Source organism: Diospyros lotus, chromosome 2 (assembly GCF_014633365.1).
Source record: "Diospyros lotus cultivar Yz01 chromosome 2, ASM1463336v1, whole genome shotgun sequence".
NCBI classification, from domain to species: domain Eukaryota; kingdom Viridiplantae; phylum Streptophyta; class Magnoliopsida; order Ericales; family Ebenaceae; genus Diospyros; species Diospyros lotus.
In genome coordinates this window covers 33,333,239-33,349,381 of record NC_068339.1, presented here as the reverse complement: position 1 = coordinate 33,349,381, position 16,143 = coordinate 33,333,239, and the positions used below count along the sequence as shown (strand labels likewise).

The 16,143-nt window shown below is 36.8% G+C and overlaps 1 protein-coding gene across 2 annotated transcripts; it reads right to left on the bottom strand.

Moving 5' to 3' along the window:
* Positions 1-437: 437 nt before the first annotated feature.
* On the bottom strand, positions 438-14,975 carry LOC127795505 (homeobox protein knotted-1-like 6). Of its 2 annotated transcripts, XM_052327232.1 has the most exons (6): positions 14,649-14,975; positions 13,982-14,104; positions 13,753-13,888; positions 3,621-3,668; positions 1,131-1,354; positions 438-658 (listed from the first exon to the last, which is right to left on the bottom strand). In XM_052327232.1, the coding sequence occupies exons 1-6, from the start codon at positions 14,931-14,933 to the stop codon at positions 494-496; spliced, it is 981 nt and encodes a 326-aa protein (XP_052183192.1). In that variant the 5' UTR covers positions 14,934-14,975; the 3' UTR covers positions 438-493. The 2 variants fall into 2 exon arrangements, with proteins under 2 accessions (XP_052183192.1, XP_052183194.1); XM_052327234.1 differs by lacking the exon at positions 3,621-3,668.
* Between the last annotated feature and the right edge of the window lie 1,168 nt (positions 14,976-16,143).

Sequence of the window (16,143 nt, the reverse complement as noted above, 5' to 3'; positions counted from 1 at the left end):
AATATAACAACCACGAGGGCTAACATAAGGAGTAGAAGTATCTTTGGGGGCTATGCGCTACCTCTGGGCTAACGTGTAGACAGATGCCAGCTTTCTAGTGGGATGCATATAAGAAATCCGATATAATGCAAGTGTCCGCATTGATATGTAAGTTCAGAAAGCTCAAGGTGTACCTCCAAGTTAAGTTTTTAAAATCTGAAGAGTTCCTTATAGAAACATTGTAAGCCGTGAGATAGCAAGAAATCTATGGAGATTACACATTTCTAGCTCTAAGCATAATCAGAGTTCGCCTAAAGGCGCAAGCATCGGATTTCTGAACATGGGCAAGACGGGGCTTGATAGGACAATCTAAAAATGATCAATGTTTGAGGAATATAGTAGAAAAGAAAAGAAAATGAAAAAGAGAGTCATAACAATTTTCATTACCACTAGGAGAAATAATCCATGTTTGAGTCCATACAAGAACAAAGTAGGCAACGAAAGAAAGTCCACCTCAATGATCAGTAATGTGAAATGACCCATAAAGGCTATCCATAATAGCAAATTGCATGTTCCCTGACGATTGTCTCCAATGTCGTTTTCTCTGGTTTATGAACCAATTGTCTATCTGTTTTTGGTCTAAGCCTGTCGACCTTGCTAGAGCAACTTTGTCTGCTTCCTACGTTACCAATAAAATTACTGTATGAATGGATGATATTTGGCCATGGAAAAAAAATTTCATCCAACACAAGCAGTAGAAAGTAATAAGTTGTCAAAATGGAAACTTGGCCTTGATGATTGCAAAACCAAATAATACTAGTTATGCAATATAGTTTCATCTTCTTATAGTATACAGTTATAGATTAAAGAGGACTTAGAGACACAAATAACCACCCTAAACTTTAGATTTTTAAGGGTACCCATAGCGCACCATAAAAGCTACATGGAGCTAGCCCGAACATTATACACATGTGGATCATTAAGTTTAAACAAAAAAGATATCATAACAAGGAGGGCCTAATGTGTTCACAGTATTCATGCAAATCTTACATCTAGTTACTAAAAGCAAAAAACTAGATGAAAAGAAAAATTATATATAGGGTGCAATTCAAAATGTCAAAGACCAATGAAATGTTTGCAAGATATTCTACCGTTGGGTATGGCCATTTGAAGTGAGTTGTCCACCAATCATGCAAAATTTGCTTTGCTTCTCTAGGTAGCTTTCCTTTTTTCTTCCTCTTTAAAAATTCATTCATCAAGGAACTTACGCAACCACTATATCTGTGAAAAAGCTTATCCTTGAGTTCTCGATCTTCTCCTATTTGGGAGGTCTGTCCTACACCAACGTCATCCTCTGATGATTCCATGGCCTCGTCTAATAACAACGCCAACATGAAAATGTAACTTCCATTGCCAAATTTAACTAGCTAGTTATCAAATTAAATAGAATTAAATACCAGTGAAAATTTTCCCCATCACAAAGCAAAGTCGAGCATAACCAGCATGAATAACATTAACTGGAGTATTTGGAAATCAGGTGCAAAAATATATAAACTCTGTTTAACAACAGGAAAGTAGGTAATTATCCTCTAGCCTAGACCTTTTGTCATTTTCAATCATTTTTGCGTACATAATTTCAAAAAATATTGATTTTATGTTGTTCCATTCTATATATCAAATAGATTAGGTGCTCAAGCAAATTATGACATAAATAAATTTGATGACTTTCAAGTCATGGCACCCTACAAACTAAGTTTATTTTAGTTATTTGGCCATCTGTAGCTTACTTACCCATGAATTAATAAACTCTTATTATAACAATCAATAAATATCCTTTCATATATCAAAGGAATATCCAAGCAACACAACTCAAATAATATCAATTCTATAGATTATGAGTACCTATAAACTAAGAGAACACAAATATGAAAAGCTTCAAAGTCATAACTAAAACAAGAACAAGATATTGAAAAATGTGTGTAGTGCTTCTCATGTAACATCACCTTTCAATGTGCTATGAAGCAAAGTAAGAATGAAGTCAATTCCTATAATAAAGATTAACTTATTTAAGGCATCAAACACTAACTATAAACTTCTTACTAACACTAATTGAATTGCCTTCTCACATTTATTACATCTTGAGGTCTATATAACACAATCCCAACAAACACCTTCTATCATCTCTATTCTGAAAGTTGAATGCATCTCTAAGAGGAGAAATTATTTTCTGCCTTCGAAGTTGTCAAATGATCATATTTATAAAATTTCTCCTAACCAAAAAACAATGGCTTGAATATACTTTAAAAACTTATGCTTATCAATAACATGTGGAAGCAACTAAGTATATAAGATTTGAATTGGGATCATAGTAAATTTAAATTACTAATTATATTATAGTTAAATTTTTGGCCTATAAATAAGATTCATAATGTAACTTTCTATTAAGCTCTTGATATTAATTTTGTCTCTTATCATTGTGGTATTATCTTAAAGTCCCACACTGCCATAAATCTCATTGCAAACCAGAAAGTGCACAACTCGAATAAAAATGCACTCACAGACGAGCATATAAGTATGTCTGCCAAGTCAGGTCAAAATTGCAACATATGAAAGCCAACATATTGAATAATCTGGTAAAACATCATACCAGATGGAATTATCTTTGATGACGCAAGGATCAAATCTGATGCACCATAACATATAGAGCATATTACTGTCATAAACATGCAAAATTCACAAATATCAAAGCTGTCACTTTTTTTTGTTTTGTTTTGTTTTATTCTAGGTAAGCCCAAATGTTCTGGAGGGAGTGTCTCAGTGGTACTATACTCCAGTCATTTAAGTAAATTTCACATCAACAATGGCAGTGTATCTTGCTTGCAGACCAGAGCAGTTGGCCAGGACAAAAGAATGTATAATCAAAAGAATAATGTCATATAATCCGAGACTACAGGATTGAAGGCAGAAATGGAAATTCCCCACAAAAATGAAAAATGTTCTATTTCGACTTGGAATCTCGGACTGCATAGCGTCGTTCTAATAAAAAAGAAGTATGAAACTTGTGGCCAAACAGAGCAAAAACTATATGACAGTAAATCCATTCCCAGAAATGAATTAATCATTTGCTGGCTTGTGCGCATGTGTGTGTGTGTGTGTGGACCAAAAATAAATAAATAAAGACACAAAACGGGCTGTAAGGCTGACTAACATGAGACCAACAAGATTAAACTATCATAACAAAAGAAAGCTCAAATGGACAAGATACAAGTTACAATCCCCAAGCCCCCCAATAATAAAACCAGAAGACGACGGCCATTTTTTTTTTTTTCTCTTTTTCTATAAACAACCATGTAGAAAGAAATGTAGTCCAGAAAAGGACACATCCTCCCGAGAGAAAGAGAGCTTGCATTAAAACTATTAATGGCTCTTTATATCCTCGAAAGCTCTAAAATTACATTCATGCCAAATAATATCATCATATGATAAACAAGAGAGTAGTCATCAAAGTGCAACTGATATAAAATTGGGCTAATAGCAATAAAAAGTCAATTTTTTTTCATGTTTTTGCAATCTAATTCAAACATTTTAATTTTGACAATAGTATCCCGATTTGATCAATTGAGTGCAATTTTATTCAATACCTGAATCCGATTGGAGAGGCGTGTGCCTTTGTTGGCGCGGCACGTCACCTGGTATTTTAAAATATTTTAGTAGGCCCCACATGTATACTTGTAAAAAAATAAAAAATAAAATGATATGTTATATATACATATATATATATATATAGAAAGAGAGAGAGAGAGAGAAAGAAGGGTAAGGATGGACGACGATGACAACGAAAATGAAGGAGGATTGTGATGACCGATCTGGAAGCTTAATGGCTGATTGTTGATGATGTCGATGGGGCCAGCTTAAGCAACCGATGGTGAGGGTGAAACGACTAACAAAGGACTTCATCGATCGGCAAGAGCAGAGGGTTGTCGGTCAATTTTTGTAAGGTGGCCATGAGCACAAGAAAGCCCAAATCAAAAATAAGAAAAGCCTACTGTCACGTGGTAAGGCAAAGACAACAATCGCTGGGCTTTCTCTTTCTCCTTTCAAATCGGCTTCCATCACCACTTTTAGCTTCCAGATCGGCCATTGCCTCCAGCCCCCCTTCATCATCGTCACAGTGGGAAGTTTTTGAAGAATAATATAACAAAAAACCAACTACAAAAGTAAAGCAAGCATTTCAAGGAAAATGTAAAGAAGAATGCAATGACATTAAGGATAATTCAACCCGAAGTGAGTAAATTCATCTATCATAGAATTTTGGGCATAAAAAAGGCAAAAGCTACATGAAAACTTTTGAAGAATGAGTTTCGAGTGTCCAGTATAGTAATCTCCATAAAGTTGCAAACCTTGTGGAGAGATTTTGACAATTTGAAAATGATGGATGACGAGCTTGTTATAGATTTTTCTACAAGAGCTGTTGCAATCGTTAATCAAATAACAAGTTGTGGTGACAAAATTCTTGAGAAGAAAATTGTTAAGAAAATTCTTCGAAACTTGCCTAAAAAATTTAAGCATGTTGTTACAGTGATTGAAGAGACAAAAGATCTATTAAAACTTTCAATGAATTAACTAATGGGCTTTCTTGAAGCACATGAACAAAGAGTGAGCAGGTACAACAACCATCCATTGAAGTAGATATTTCAAATAAAGATGAGTCTTGTAGAAAAAAAAGATGCCAATGATGGAGCAAAGTCAGAAAGGTGGCTTCTTCCATTAAAAAGGATCTTACTTGAGAGGACATGGAGGTCAAGCACAATACAAAGGCAAAGGCAGAGGAAATTCTAGAGAAAGAAAAGAGTATTCACCTAAACAAAAAACTGGTGAAGTTGATTCTTATTGTGCCATTTGTAGGAAATCTGGTCATGAATCTAAAGATTGTTATTTTAGATGCACTTGATGCAAGATTCCTAATCATTGTCAAAGAGATTTCTGGTTTAAAGATTATGGTGAAAGTAGTGGAGATAAAAATACAACAAATTTTTCAAAGGAAAAAGATGTTGATCAGTTATCTTATGCGGGAGTACAAGCTGAAAAAAAAAAAAAACATGATTCTTGGATAATGGCTATATCATTCATGTTATAGGAAATTGTAAAGTTTTGTGGAGGTTGATGAAAATTCTTCTTCTCAAGTGGAGCTTAGAGATAGCAAGAACGTGAAGATTGAAGGCAAATGAGTCATTGTTGTCCAAATAAAGGAAGGTAACACAAAACATGCTCATGATATATTATTTTGTACTCTCTTAGTATCACTAAGATTCTTCTTAGTGTTGGAGAGATGATGGAGAAAGGCTCTAAATTGGTTTTTAACGATGGTCGAAGTCAAATTTATGACAAAATAATTAATAAGTGGTTGTGGTGTAGATGAGTCCAAACAACATTTTTCCTTTAAGCTTGAACATGTTGTAGTCTTGTAGATGTTACTTTCAAAAGTGTAGCATGATGATTCATATCTTTGGTATCTGAGATATGGTCATTTAAATTACCAAGGATTGCAACTGTTATCACAAAAGAAGATGGTGGTTGGACTTCCTTAGGTTCAAAGAAATGAGGGACCCTATGAAGGTTGCATATATGGTCAAATGCATCAGCTACCTTTTTCAAAAATAGCTTGAAGAGCTTGTGCACCTCTTGAAGTTATGCATTCAACTATCTGCAATCCATTCCAAACTCATTCTCTTAGTAAAAAACACTATTTCTTGCTCATGTTTGATGATTATACAAGAATGATTTGGCTTTATGTCCTTGATAAAAAAAAAAAGATTTTTTTCCCATTTTCTTGCAATTTAAAGCTTTTGCAGAAAGACAAAAGTGATTATTTAATGAAACTCTCAAGACTAGTCATTCTAGAGAATACATTTACAAACTTTTTCTTAATCATTGTAAAGAAAAAGGTGTCTAGAAACAACTCACAACTAAACACACCTCTCAATAGGGTGGAGCGATTGTTGTGGGGTAGTGCCCAGGACAGTTCCCCCTGGAAAAGTCCTTGGGAAGCAAGCCTATGGTTCTCAGGAAGTGTGCACGTAGTCCTCAAGAAGCGTGCCTTGGCCGGACATTTGTTCTCCAGGGTATCGCCCTTCGAAGTCAAGGGAAAAAGCCAAAAATATCAAAAACAATATCATATATATATATATAGGAGGAGAGAGAAATGGCAAGGTGGTTGGCCCTATAAAAGGGGTCGGCTATGCTCCAGCAACCCCTTCTTGGCCTTGCACGCGCATGTCATTCGGACGTCCGAGAAACTCTTCTCCCAAACACCCTGATGCCTCTCAGTGCCTGCCTTGGCCGTGCGTGGCCCCAAAAACCCACGCAGCCCTGAAGCCTTGCCCATGCATAACCCTGAAGCCTTCCAACTTCTAACCTGGAAGACTCAGCCATCAATGTGCTTTCCTTGGCCATGCGAGGCCTCGAAGACCCATCTGATGCCTCCTAGTGCCTACCTTGGCCATGCCTGGGTCCTGAAGACCCATTAGAGTCACCTAATAACCCGACCCTAAGATCTATTCGGGTCCCAAAGACCTATTCGAGTCATTCGAGGACCCAACACTAAAGGGTCTTTAACATGCTCCATATGCGCCCATGTCACACCCTACACAGCCATGCAGGTCCATGTGTGGCCCTGTGTGGGCCCCAGTGCTCCACCCACGCCTCTACCATACCCAGCCAACCTCCAGACACCATGCCGCACCCACATGTGGCCTATGCGCACCCCCGCGTGTCAATAGCCCCCATGCACAGCCCTAACTGCATCGATTATGCCTATATGTGCCCTACGTCATGCCAACATTGTGCCCTAGCAACCCATGCAATTCTCTCCTCCCCCACGCAGCCTCGTGCAGCGCTTTTCTCCGTGACATGAGCCTATTATTAACAGGTATGCATAGACGACCCTCTCGAGCATCTACGCATGTATTCGGTCAAGTCTTCAGTGACCTCCTAAGTTACTCGAAAGCCCCCAAAGATCTCACAGTAACTAGGTCAGCCCATGAAGGTTCTCTTTCCTCTCTGGACCATTCTCAGGAAGGGGGGTTTCTCAATGCCCTCTAAGCATGCATAACCTTGGAACCACTAGGTGTTGTAGGGGAATTGTGCTCTCTGCATCTGGGTGCCATGTGCTAACCTCACATCCCGGTTATGCCATCTTGGCAATACATCTCTATCACCATATTTTTTTAATCACATGCATGAGGATTCCACCTACATGATACATTCATATACTGAGCACATTGTATCATATTATATCTTTATTTCATCTTGACTTGTACTTACTTAGGCATCGGAGGGCTCGCAGGAGGGAAACTCCTGTGGGCCCTCTAAATGTCTTTTGTTTTGCAGACCCTATTGCTCCTAAGATGCTCCGCTCCTCAGCTCCCCCCGCTAGCGGGTTGAGCCCCTTGTTGCCCGTCTCATCCAATGATGTCTGGCATTCGCCTTCTCTCCTGGGCTCTACTTTAGTTGTTTCGAAGAAAAATAAATTTAATTGTTGTAGTCATGTAATAATAGCAGTTGAAAGAAAGAACCAAACAATAGTGGAGATGGCATGAAGCATGTTAGAAGACGAATGGCTTCCAAAAAGTTTTTTTGTGAACACAGCTATTTATAGTCTCAATCGCTCTCCGACTCAAGTAGTCCGCAACAAGACTCCATTCGAAGCTTGGAATGGTCATAAACTAGTAGTGAATCATTTAAAAGTCTTTGGCTACATCACTTATGCTCTTGTTACTATTGAAAAAAGGGATAAATTTGATGCAAAAGAAGAGAAATTGATTTATATCGACTATAGTGAAGAGTCTAAAGGCTATTGGCCTTATGAACCATAGACAACAACTTTTATTCTTAAAGGACGTTGTATTTGATGAAAAAAATGCAGCATAGGAATGAAAGAAAGATTTTACTCTAGACTTAACCACTGCGTTTTTAAAGCTACAAATTCACATTGAAGTTATCTTTATCAAATGAAGGCAATCATGAAGCTAGCACATCTAGAACCAATCCCATAGTGATAATTTTGATTCAGATACTCCTCTAAGAAAGTATCATTCACTTGCATAAATTTATGAAATTGCTAATGTGTCTTTCTTTTCTTATGAACCATAGAGTTTTGAAAAGGCTAAAAAGGAGGAAGTTTGGAGAAGAGAAGTTATGAATGAAGAAATAGAGAGCATTAAGAAGAACAATACTTGGGAGTTGGTAGAACTTCGAAAAGGAAAAGCAAACAATCGGTCTACAATAAGTGTGTAAGACAAAGTTTAATGCAGATGGCAACATACAAAAGCAAATGGCATGAATGGTTGCTAAAGGATATGCACAACAGCTTGGAGTGGATTTCAATGAAACTTTTCTTCCTATTGTTTGAATGAAAAAAATAAGGACTATTCTTGCTTTGGTGGCTCGAATGGAAATATAGGTATATTAGCTTGATGTGAAATCTGCATTTTTAAATGGAGAATTAAAGGAATAAATTAAATTTATGTAGAGCAACTACAAGGTTATGAAGTGAAAGGAAAAGAAGATAAATTTATGTAGAGCAACAACAAGAATGATTTTTATTTCCAACTATATGAACTTTTAAAAAGGCCCAAACGGACAATCTCTTTATGTGAAAAAAGCAAAAAATGGAGATTTTCTTATAGTTTGTATGTTGATGATCTGATTTATATGGGAACAAATTGGAGGATGGTTGAAGATTTTAAAAAGACCATGATGAAAGAATTCGAGATCATTGATCTAGGTGTTATGAAATATTTCTTGGGAATTCAAGTCAAGCAATTGAAAGGGGAGAATTCTTTTTTTTTTTTTTTTTATCTCAAGAAATGTATTGAAGATGTGTTGAAGAAGTTTCCTACGACAAATTGCAAGTCTGTATCCACGCCCATGGCTATTAATTGCAGCAAGATGATGGAGTAGAAAAGGTGGATGCAAATATATCAAAATGTAAAGGTGGATGCAAAGATATATCAAAGTTTAGTTAGTTCTCTTATCTATTTTACTAATACTAGGCCTGATATTATCCAAGTTGTGAGTGTTGTTTCCAAATTTATGAGTAATCCTAGCAAACTTTACTATGCAGTAGCAAAGATGATTTTATGATATTTGTAGGGGGACAAAAAAATGGGCATTAAGTATGTATATGAAGTAAGTGGCAAGTTAGTTAGTTACACCGACAATGATTGGGCTGGAAGTTAATTTGGACGATTGAAAGAGTACATTGGGTTACATTTTTAGTTTGGGGGGCAAATTATCTCTTAGAGTTCAAGAAAGTAGAGGACTGTTACACTATCATCTGCTGAAGCAGAATATTCAGTAAGAATTGAAACTACTTGTGAAGCTATTTGGTTAGGAGACTTTTGATTGATTTGCAATAGGAAGTTTTAGATGCTACTACTATTTTTTGTGATAATATGTCAGCTATAGCAATAAACAAAAAACCTATTTTCCACACAAGAAATAAGCATATTGAACATAGGCATCATTTTATTGGTGATTCAGTTAACTAAGGAGAAATTTGCTTGCAGTTTATCAAGACAGATGAGCAACTTATAGATGTACTCGCCAAAGTTATAACAAAAGAAAAAGTTGAATGGTTCAAGGAGCAACTGAAAATTACAAATTACTAGGAGGTGTTGGAAAAGTAATTTGTGATTTTCTAGATGCATTAAAGATGTTGTGAAAAAAGTAAGAATGACTCTTTAATTCTGCATAAAGAAGCTCAAATGCATGCCTTTCTAGAATTTTCTGACATCAAATATAAAAGAGATGCATTTGGTTCAATATTCAATATTAATTAATGAAATATCAACTAAAAATTCTAAAAAGCAACTCTCTAATCTGCAAAACCACCAACTTATTCTTTTCTTTTCTTCAGTCTAAACCTAACAACTTCCACAATCTAGTTTTCTGCAAGATGAGTGAGTGCCTCAACCATGAATGGTCTTTTTCAGTTGGATCTTTATGGCATAAACCAACCGTTCACTTTAATTAGGAGGTTGCCATTCAAACAAAATTATCAAGTATGATATAAAGCACATGAGAAAGCACTTTCTCTGAAGTGATGCTTAAAGGAGCATGCTATATTTGTTACCAACTATCCTGTAAGCTATATATATTATATTACTTTGGAGAGAGTTTTGAAATTTCTTCACTAGACAAGAGTAATATCATGTATAAAAAACACTTTGTAAAGCAAAACATTTCGTATCCTAAAAAACTTTTTTTATTACTTAAAGATTTATGAATATATTCCATCTGTATACCAAGTACAATTGGTTATGGATTGAAATTATTTTTATTATGTATGTACTTGTGCCAGTAAGCAAGCAAGAAATTAAAAAATTAAGTATTGGATGTCAAAGGATGACCCCATTGCAAACACAATGCATGCAAACACAATATTTTAGAATAAAACTATGGTGTCCACTCATCTATGCACGTGTTAGTTATTAGACTTGTTTGGGAATCTATCTCGTTGATGATGAGGGTGATTGTGGAGAAAAGGAACTTGCTTTTAGTTCATGGAAACTTTATACATTTGAAACTATAAACAACAATTTCCTACCAGTTTCTTTTCAGATGAAAGCAGACCTTTACCTCTTCCAGTTCGGCTGACACTGTTGATCCATTAACGAGAATCTTCCCCCAAGGTATGATAGTGTTTGGTCTCCCACCCAGCGCATGCATTTTAAATCATACTTTATTCAACATTTACACACTTTTCAAGTAGCAGAATTAAGAGGATTGCCGCAACGTTAAATGTTCAACAAAACAGACCAAGTACTTGCTAAAGAGGACTAACACACAAGAATATTGTGGAATAATTTTGTTGAGTTCACAAAGTTAAAGAGGTGTAAGCTAATTTTATAATTTATGATTAGTTAAAAATTGAGTTCACAAAGTTAAGGAGGTGTAAGCTAATATCAAAAAAAAGAAAAAGAAATAAAGTAGAAACAACATCACTGGAAATCTCTCTCTCCTCCCCCACCTCTCTCTTTCTTCACTGGAGAGTAGCTTTTGTATCATCTTAGTTGGTTTTATATGGTTGCTAAATGAAACACCAAAATGCACCCGTACTCGATCTAATAAATATAATCAAGTCCACCATCTGTCAGGCTTGGCGGCTGTAAATGTCTACATATCTGTTATGGGATGTGTGAAGATATTACCCAATTAATTTGCAATTGAGATTAAAATTGTACCCTCCTAGTCCAATTCAAAACTATTTCAGTTCAAAAGGCTCAAAGACAGCTCAGCCCATGACCTAACTTCTGTCCAATCTTAATTTTGCGCCAATCTACACTAGTCATCATTATTACTACATGCTGGCTACTTTGCACCCACTCCAAATCATCCTAATAATAGATTTCATCTGTATTTAATGAAGGTTCCGTTAACATTATTCCATCGTCAGGAAGCCTTATCGGTACTAGATATCCAGTTTCATCACCTTGCAACGCCCGATGTAAACATGCGTGTCGGAAGATCTCTCATCCTTCTATATAAACCAGTTCTATTAAGAGTCAAGGTATGTTATTTTTTACTCTATCGATACTCTACCACTTTAATCTTTTATTGACTTGAGCGTCAGAATGCTTGTAGGTGCCAACAACCCCCCACCGTGTCGATTGCCTAAGTCAATTCCCTAACTGCTACAAGCTCACGTCCGACCACCCCTTTGAACCACGAAGGAACAAAAATGTTGGAAGTCAATGTTGTAGAATTTGTTAGCTGATGATGGGATGGATTAGGAATGTTATATTTTAATTATTCTTTGACCTATGACTATGTTCTTACATGCGGCAAACCTTCTAATACAATCAGATTCCGATAAATTTAACTAACTGGAACCTCGTAGGCATTTCATCATACAAACATGAACCAATCTAGTTACTTAACAAAAGGTCTCGGTCAAGGAGTCGCAGCAGGCCACCCAAGCCTTCTGCATCAGAATTCCTGCCGAAATCTAGCTCATGTTGGGATATCGAATCATGCCTCCATACTGAGGAAAGCTTTCCTATTCTCAATCAGTTACCAATATTAATAATCGCACAAATAAACAAAACCTGACCAAATGGGAAGAAATATAGTTGTCATTACTACAAGACAAGCAGTTTTTCTTTGTTCTTTTATTTGTTTGGTACGAAGAAGATTAGTAGTCTTCAAAATTATTGTCGTGCATTGAAACAAAATCATTATTCCTTGCACTAGCGGTGTGCACGGTTCAATTTGGCCAGTTTTTGGCCAATTTTTGATCAATTTAGTGCGTCAAATTGCATATGCGATTTTTCTATAAAACCAAATTGAATGGTCTGATTTGGTGCGTAGAAACCGCACTGCAAAATGTGATGCGATTCGGTGTGCTTTCCACAGTTTGCTGAATGTGCAAGTTGGTGTGGGTTGCTGAAGGTGAAGAGGAAGGTTGGCATTGGGTCTAGAGCTAGAATAGAGAGGAAGAACCAAAGAACAAGAAATAAATGAATGATGCTTCAAATTTCAAACCAGATCTTAGTTGTTCGACGATTAACACGAAATGAAAAACAAACAAAATATTAAGTTATCGAACTCAAAAGCGACTCATCGGTGACGATCAATAGACTAGATCTTGGACAAAATCGACGAATTAACCAAGCAAAGGTGAAGGGGAAGGTCGACGTTGGGTCGAGAGCCAAAACAAAAAAGAATAACCGAAGAACAAGAAAGAAACGAATGATACTTCAGACCAAATCTTACATGTTCAGCGATTAACACAAAATGAAAGATAAACGAAATATAAAGTTATTGAAATTGAAGGTGACTCACTGACGACGAAGGTGAAGAGGAAGGTCGACACTAGGTCAAGAGCCAAAATAGAGAGAAAAACAAGAAAGAAACGAAGTTGCAAGTTGCCTGACCCTATCCCTTTTATATTTTAATTTATTTTTAATTTTTAATTATTAAAATACTAGTCGGGCAGTTTGATTTTGAATCGAACTGTCCAACCCTCAAATCGCAAACCGACAATTTTAGAAATTTTCAAACTGTTCTAAACCACTTATCCCTAAAAATCGCACAATTTGATTTGGCGTGATTTGGTTTAACCAAATTTTGCAACAGATCAATTTTTTTTGGCACACCCCTATCTTGCATAGGAAATTGGCAGGGGGTATGGAGATAAAAAAGAAGTTCGCCCCCCCGCCCCGGCAAAAAAAAAAATACAAAAACATAAAAGAAAAACTCCAAACAATTGAGTTTTCCCAAAATTTAGGGTTCTTTTTCTGGTTCGTGCAGTTATTCCAATTCTGAAGACCGTGGACGCAAGTGTTCTTCTATATAGAATGTTAATAGAACTCGCCCAACTACAGGAAAAAAACAACTCACGAGTCACGCCTACGAAATAGCGACTTTTGTTTATATATATATACACACACGCGCGAGTTTGCAAGGATAAAATGCATCGAGTCAAGACCTAGCGTGTGAACGGGCGTTCACTATCCCTCCACGTGAGTAACGAAGATCTTGCACGAAAGTAATTAGAATGAAACAGGAAAGTATAAGGGCAGCCTATTGATTGGGGGAAACAAAAAATCCCAGAGAGCACAGACCTCGAGAAAAACTGAGAAATGAAACCATATATATATAATTTGTCTGGCTCAAGTATATGCAGATATACTTACAAAAAAAAAAAAAAAAAATCTGCAGATATATGTACATAATAAATATAAGTCGGAGAGAGAGAGAGAGAGAGACCGGAAACATAGCTTTTGGAAGCGCCCGCAGAGAGATTTCTCAGCTGCGACTCGATACTGTTCAAGAACGTTGTTGCTTCGTTGAAATGCTTTTCCAGATCGGACTTATACTTCATCAGTATGTCGCAGTACGTTCCCTTCGGAGCAACAAAAGACAAAGAAAAGAGTAAGCCGTTTGAAGAAACTCAAAACTGAAGCGTAGCGAGCGAGCGAGAGAGAGAGAGAGAGACCATGAACTCGTCAAGTTCAGGATCATCACCCAAACAAGTTGAAACTGCGGTTGATTCGCTAAACGGATTGTTTTCTCGGTACAATTCGTCAAACAGATTCGCAATCTCCGGTGAGGCTCCCACCTAAAAAAGCAATCGTCCATATATTATGAACCTTCGAGGGTATCGTAAAAAAAAGAAAAAAAGAAAAAACCATAAATCATTCACAAAGCGCATCGCATACGAACTAATATATGAATAAGCGAAGCAGATAAAAAGCTAAAACGTTGATCCACGCCAGTTAACCCTAAACTAAGTTTGCTTCCTGCAACCTTTTTAGGAGAAATGAAGAGAAAATAAATTTAATACGTTCTATCTAGCGGAGTAGGATATTTTCAACAGAGCTCAGAGGACGACAAGACTGATATATCTTCTACTTTTGGTTTTTGCTGCAGATCGATGGCCAGTTTTTTTGCGTGAGGACTGAAAAACGACTACTACCGCAGGATATAGATATCAGACACAGACAGAGACGTATCCAGGCACACGTACGTGTATGATTATTGTGTGTCTATATATATATATATATGTATGCACGCATCAAGTGAAAGAGAGAAAGACAGACTCAGATTCATTAGAGAATTAGACGAAGAAACAAGGAGGGAGCGAAAGGCCTCCGGCTCAGGACCTTCTGGCAATCGATGAAAGCTTGGAACATCTTAGGGCATAGAGGATGAGCTTGGATTTTGGCTCGAATTGCACCAGGAGCATCCTCTTCCCATCCAATATCACCGGGTTCCGTCGCAGTAGCGGCGAACATTTGCTCCGATCCGAGCAATGGAGGACCGTCACAGAGAGCCGGCAGGTAACTCGCCGGTGACAAGAGGTGGTCCGGCGGCAGAGGTAATGGAGAGCTGTGATCGGAGTAACCGGCGGCGGGGCAGCTGAGACCGTACGTTTCATCGTCATCCATTGACGAGCATTCCGAGAAGAAACGAGGACCAAACTTGAGCGCTGTAATGAAGAGAGAGAGAGAGAGAGAGAGAGAGAGCTGGAAATGGAGAAGCGGAGAAGATGACCGGTAATTTAAATAAAAATTTATATTCATTGAGTTGTAATTTTTAGCCAAGTAGAAAGAAGATACGCTCGGTGACCTTCATTAAATAATCATAAAAAAAAAAGGGCGCACACAAGGGAAGCTAAGTGCCGGCGACACGCACGTAGCGATCTTTCACTCTCCTAAGCGCGTTAAATCCTTGCACTGCGTGGGCCTAACTGAATTTTTCAAGCAAGAAAAAATTGCCTAATATGAAATACATCTTAATGGTGATTTACACCAAAAATCATAAAATTTTGGTACCTTTTATAATGTGTTCATTAAACTTCAATTACTTGTAAAGTGATCATAAAATTTTAAAATATTTTATAATATAATCATATTTGAGACTTTTCGGCATGCCCTCGTCAGAATTGCTGTCATTCCAATGATGTGGCGCTGATGTGTATATGACGTTATAAACAGTCACAAGAATGTTGAATGTACAAAAAAGATAATCAATAAAAATGCACTATGTGTCAAAACCCCAAATCCCCATAAAACCCATCTCCTTTCGCCCCTCTGTTTCTTTCTTCTCGCTTGAGACTGTTCACATTCCCTTCTGGTCGCTGATTGCTACCATTGCTCCAGTTGTTGTTCGCCTCTAACCCTATCACCGCCTCCATCATCATGCGCTGCCTCCATTGTCGTGCAATGCCATGACCTGTTGGTTCGCTGCTGCCCCCAATCACCCGTTCCTTCATTGTCGCCTCTGACTACTTCGATCACTGCTGCTTCACCCGCTAGTGGTGGTGGGGTTATTAATAAGGCCAACAATTATAATGTTTTATTTAAATAAAAAATTAAATCTTAGATGAAAGAAGACCTAATTTTACTGGTTTTGGTTCTAATGTACATTTGCATATGAATTCAAGAAAGAGTAATTTTATTTGGCTGTTTAATATTTAAGAAATATTTTTTTAATAATTCTAGTTGTATTTTTTATTTTAATTGAACTTGTTAATATAATTTTTTTTATAAATATATATATATTTTATCTTACTTGTCCAATAAACTAGTTAAAATTTGACAATTTGTCGATCCTTTTATTTTATTAACAAACAATCAAATTTTAATTAGTTCATGA

Coding starts and splice junctions, on each gene's coding strand:
- LOC127795505 (XM_052327232.1), bottom strand. CDS start 14,933: ATGGATGACGATGAAACGTACGGTCTCAGCTGCCCCGCCGCCGGTTAC. Junction 13,889..13,981: donor CTGAACTTGACGAGTTCATG/GTCTCTCTCTCT, acceptor GTTGCTCCGAAG/GGAACGTACTGCGACATACT. Junction 659..1,130: donor TCAAATGGCCATACCCAACG/GTAGAATATCTT, acceptor TTGGTAACGTAG/GAAGCAGACAAAGTTGCTCT.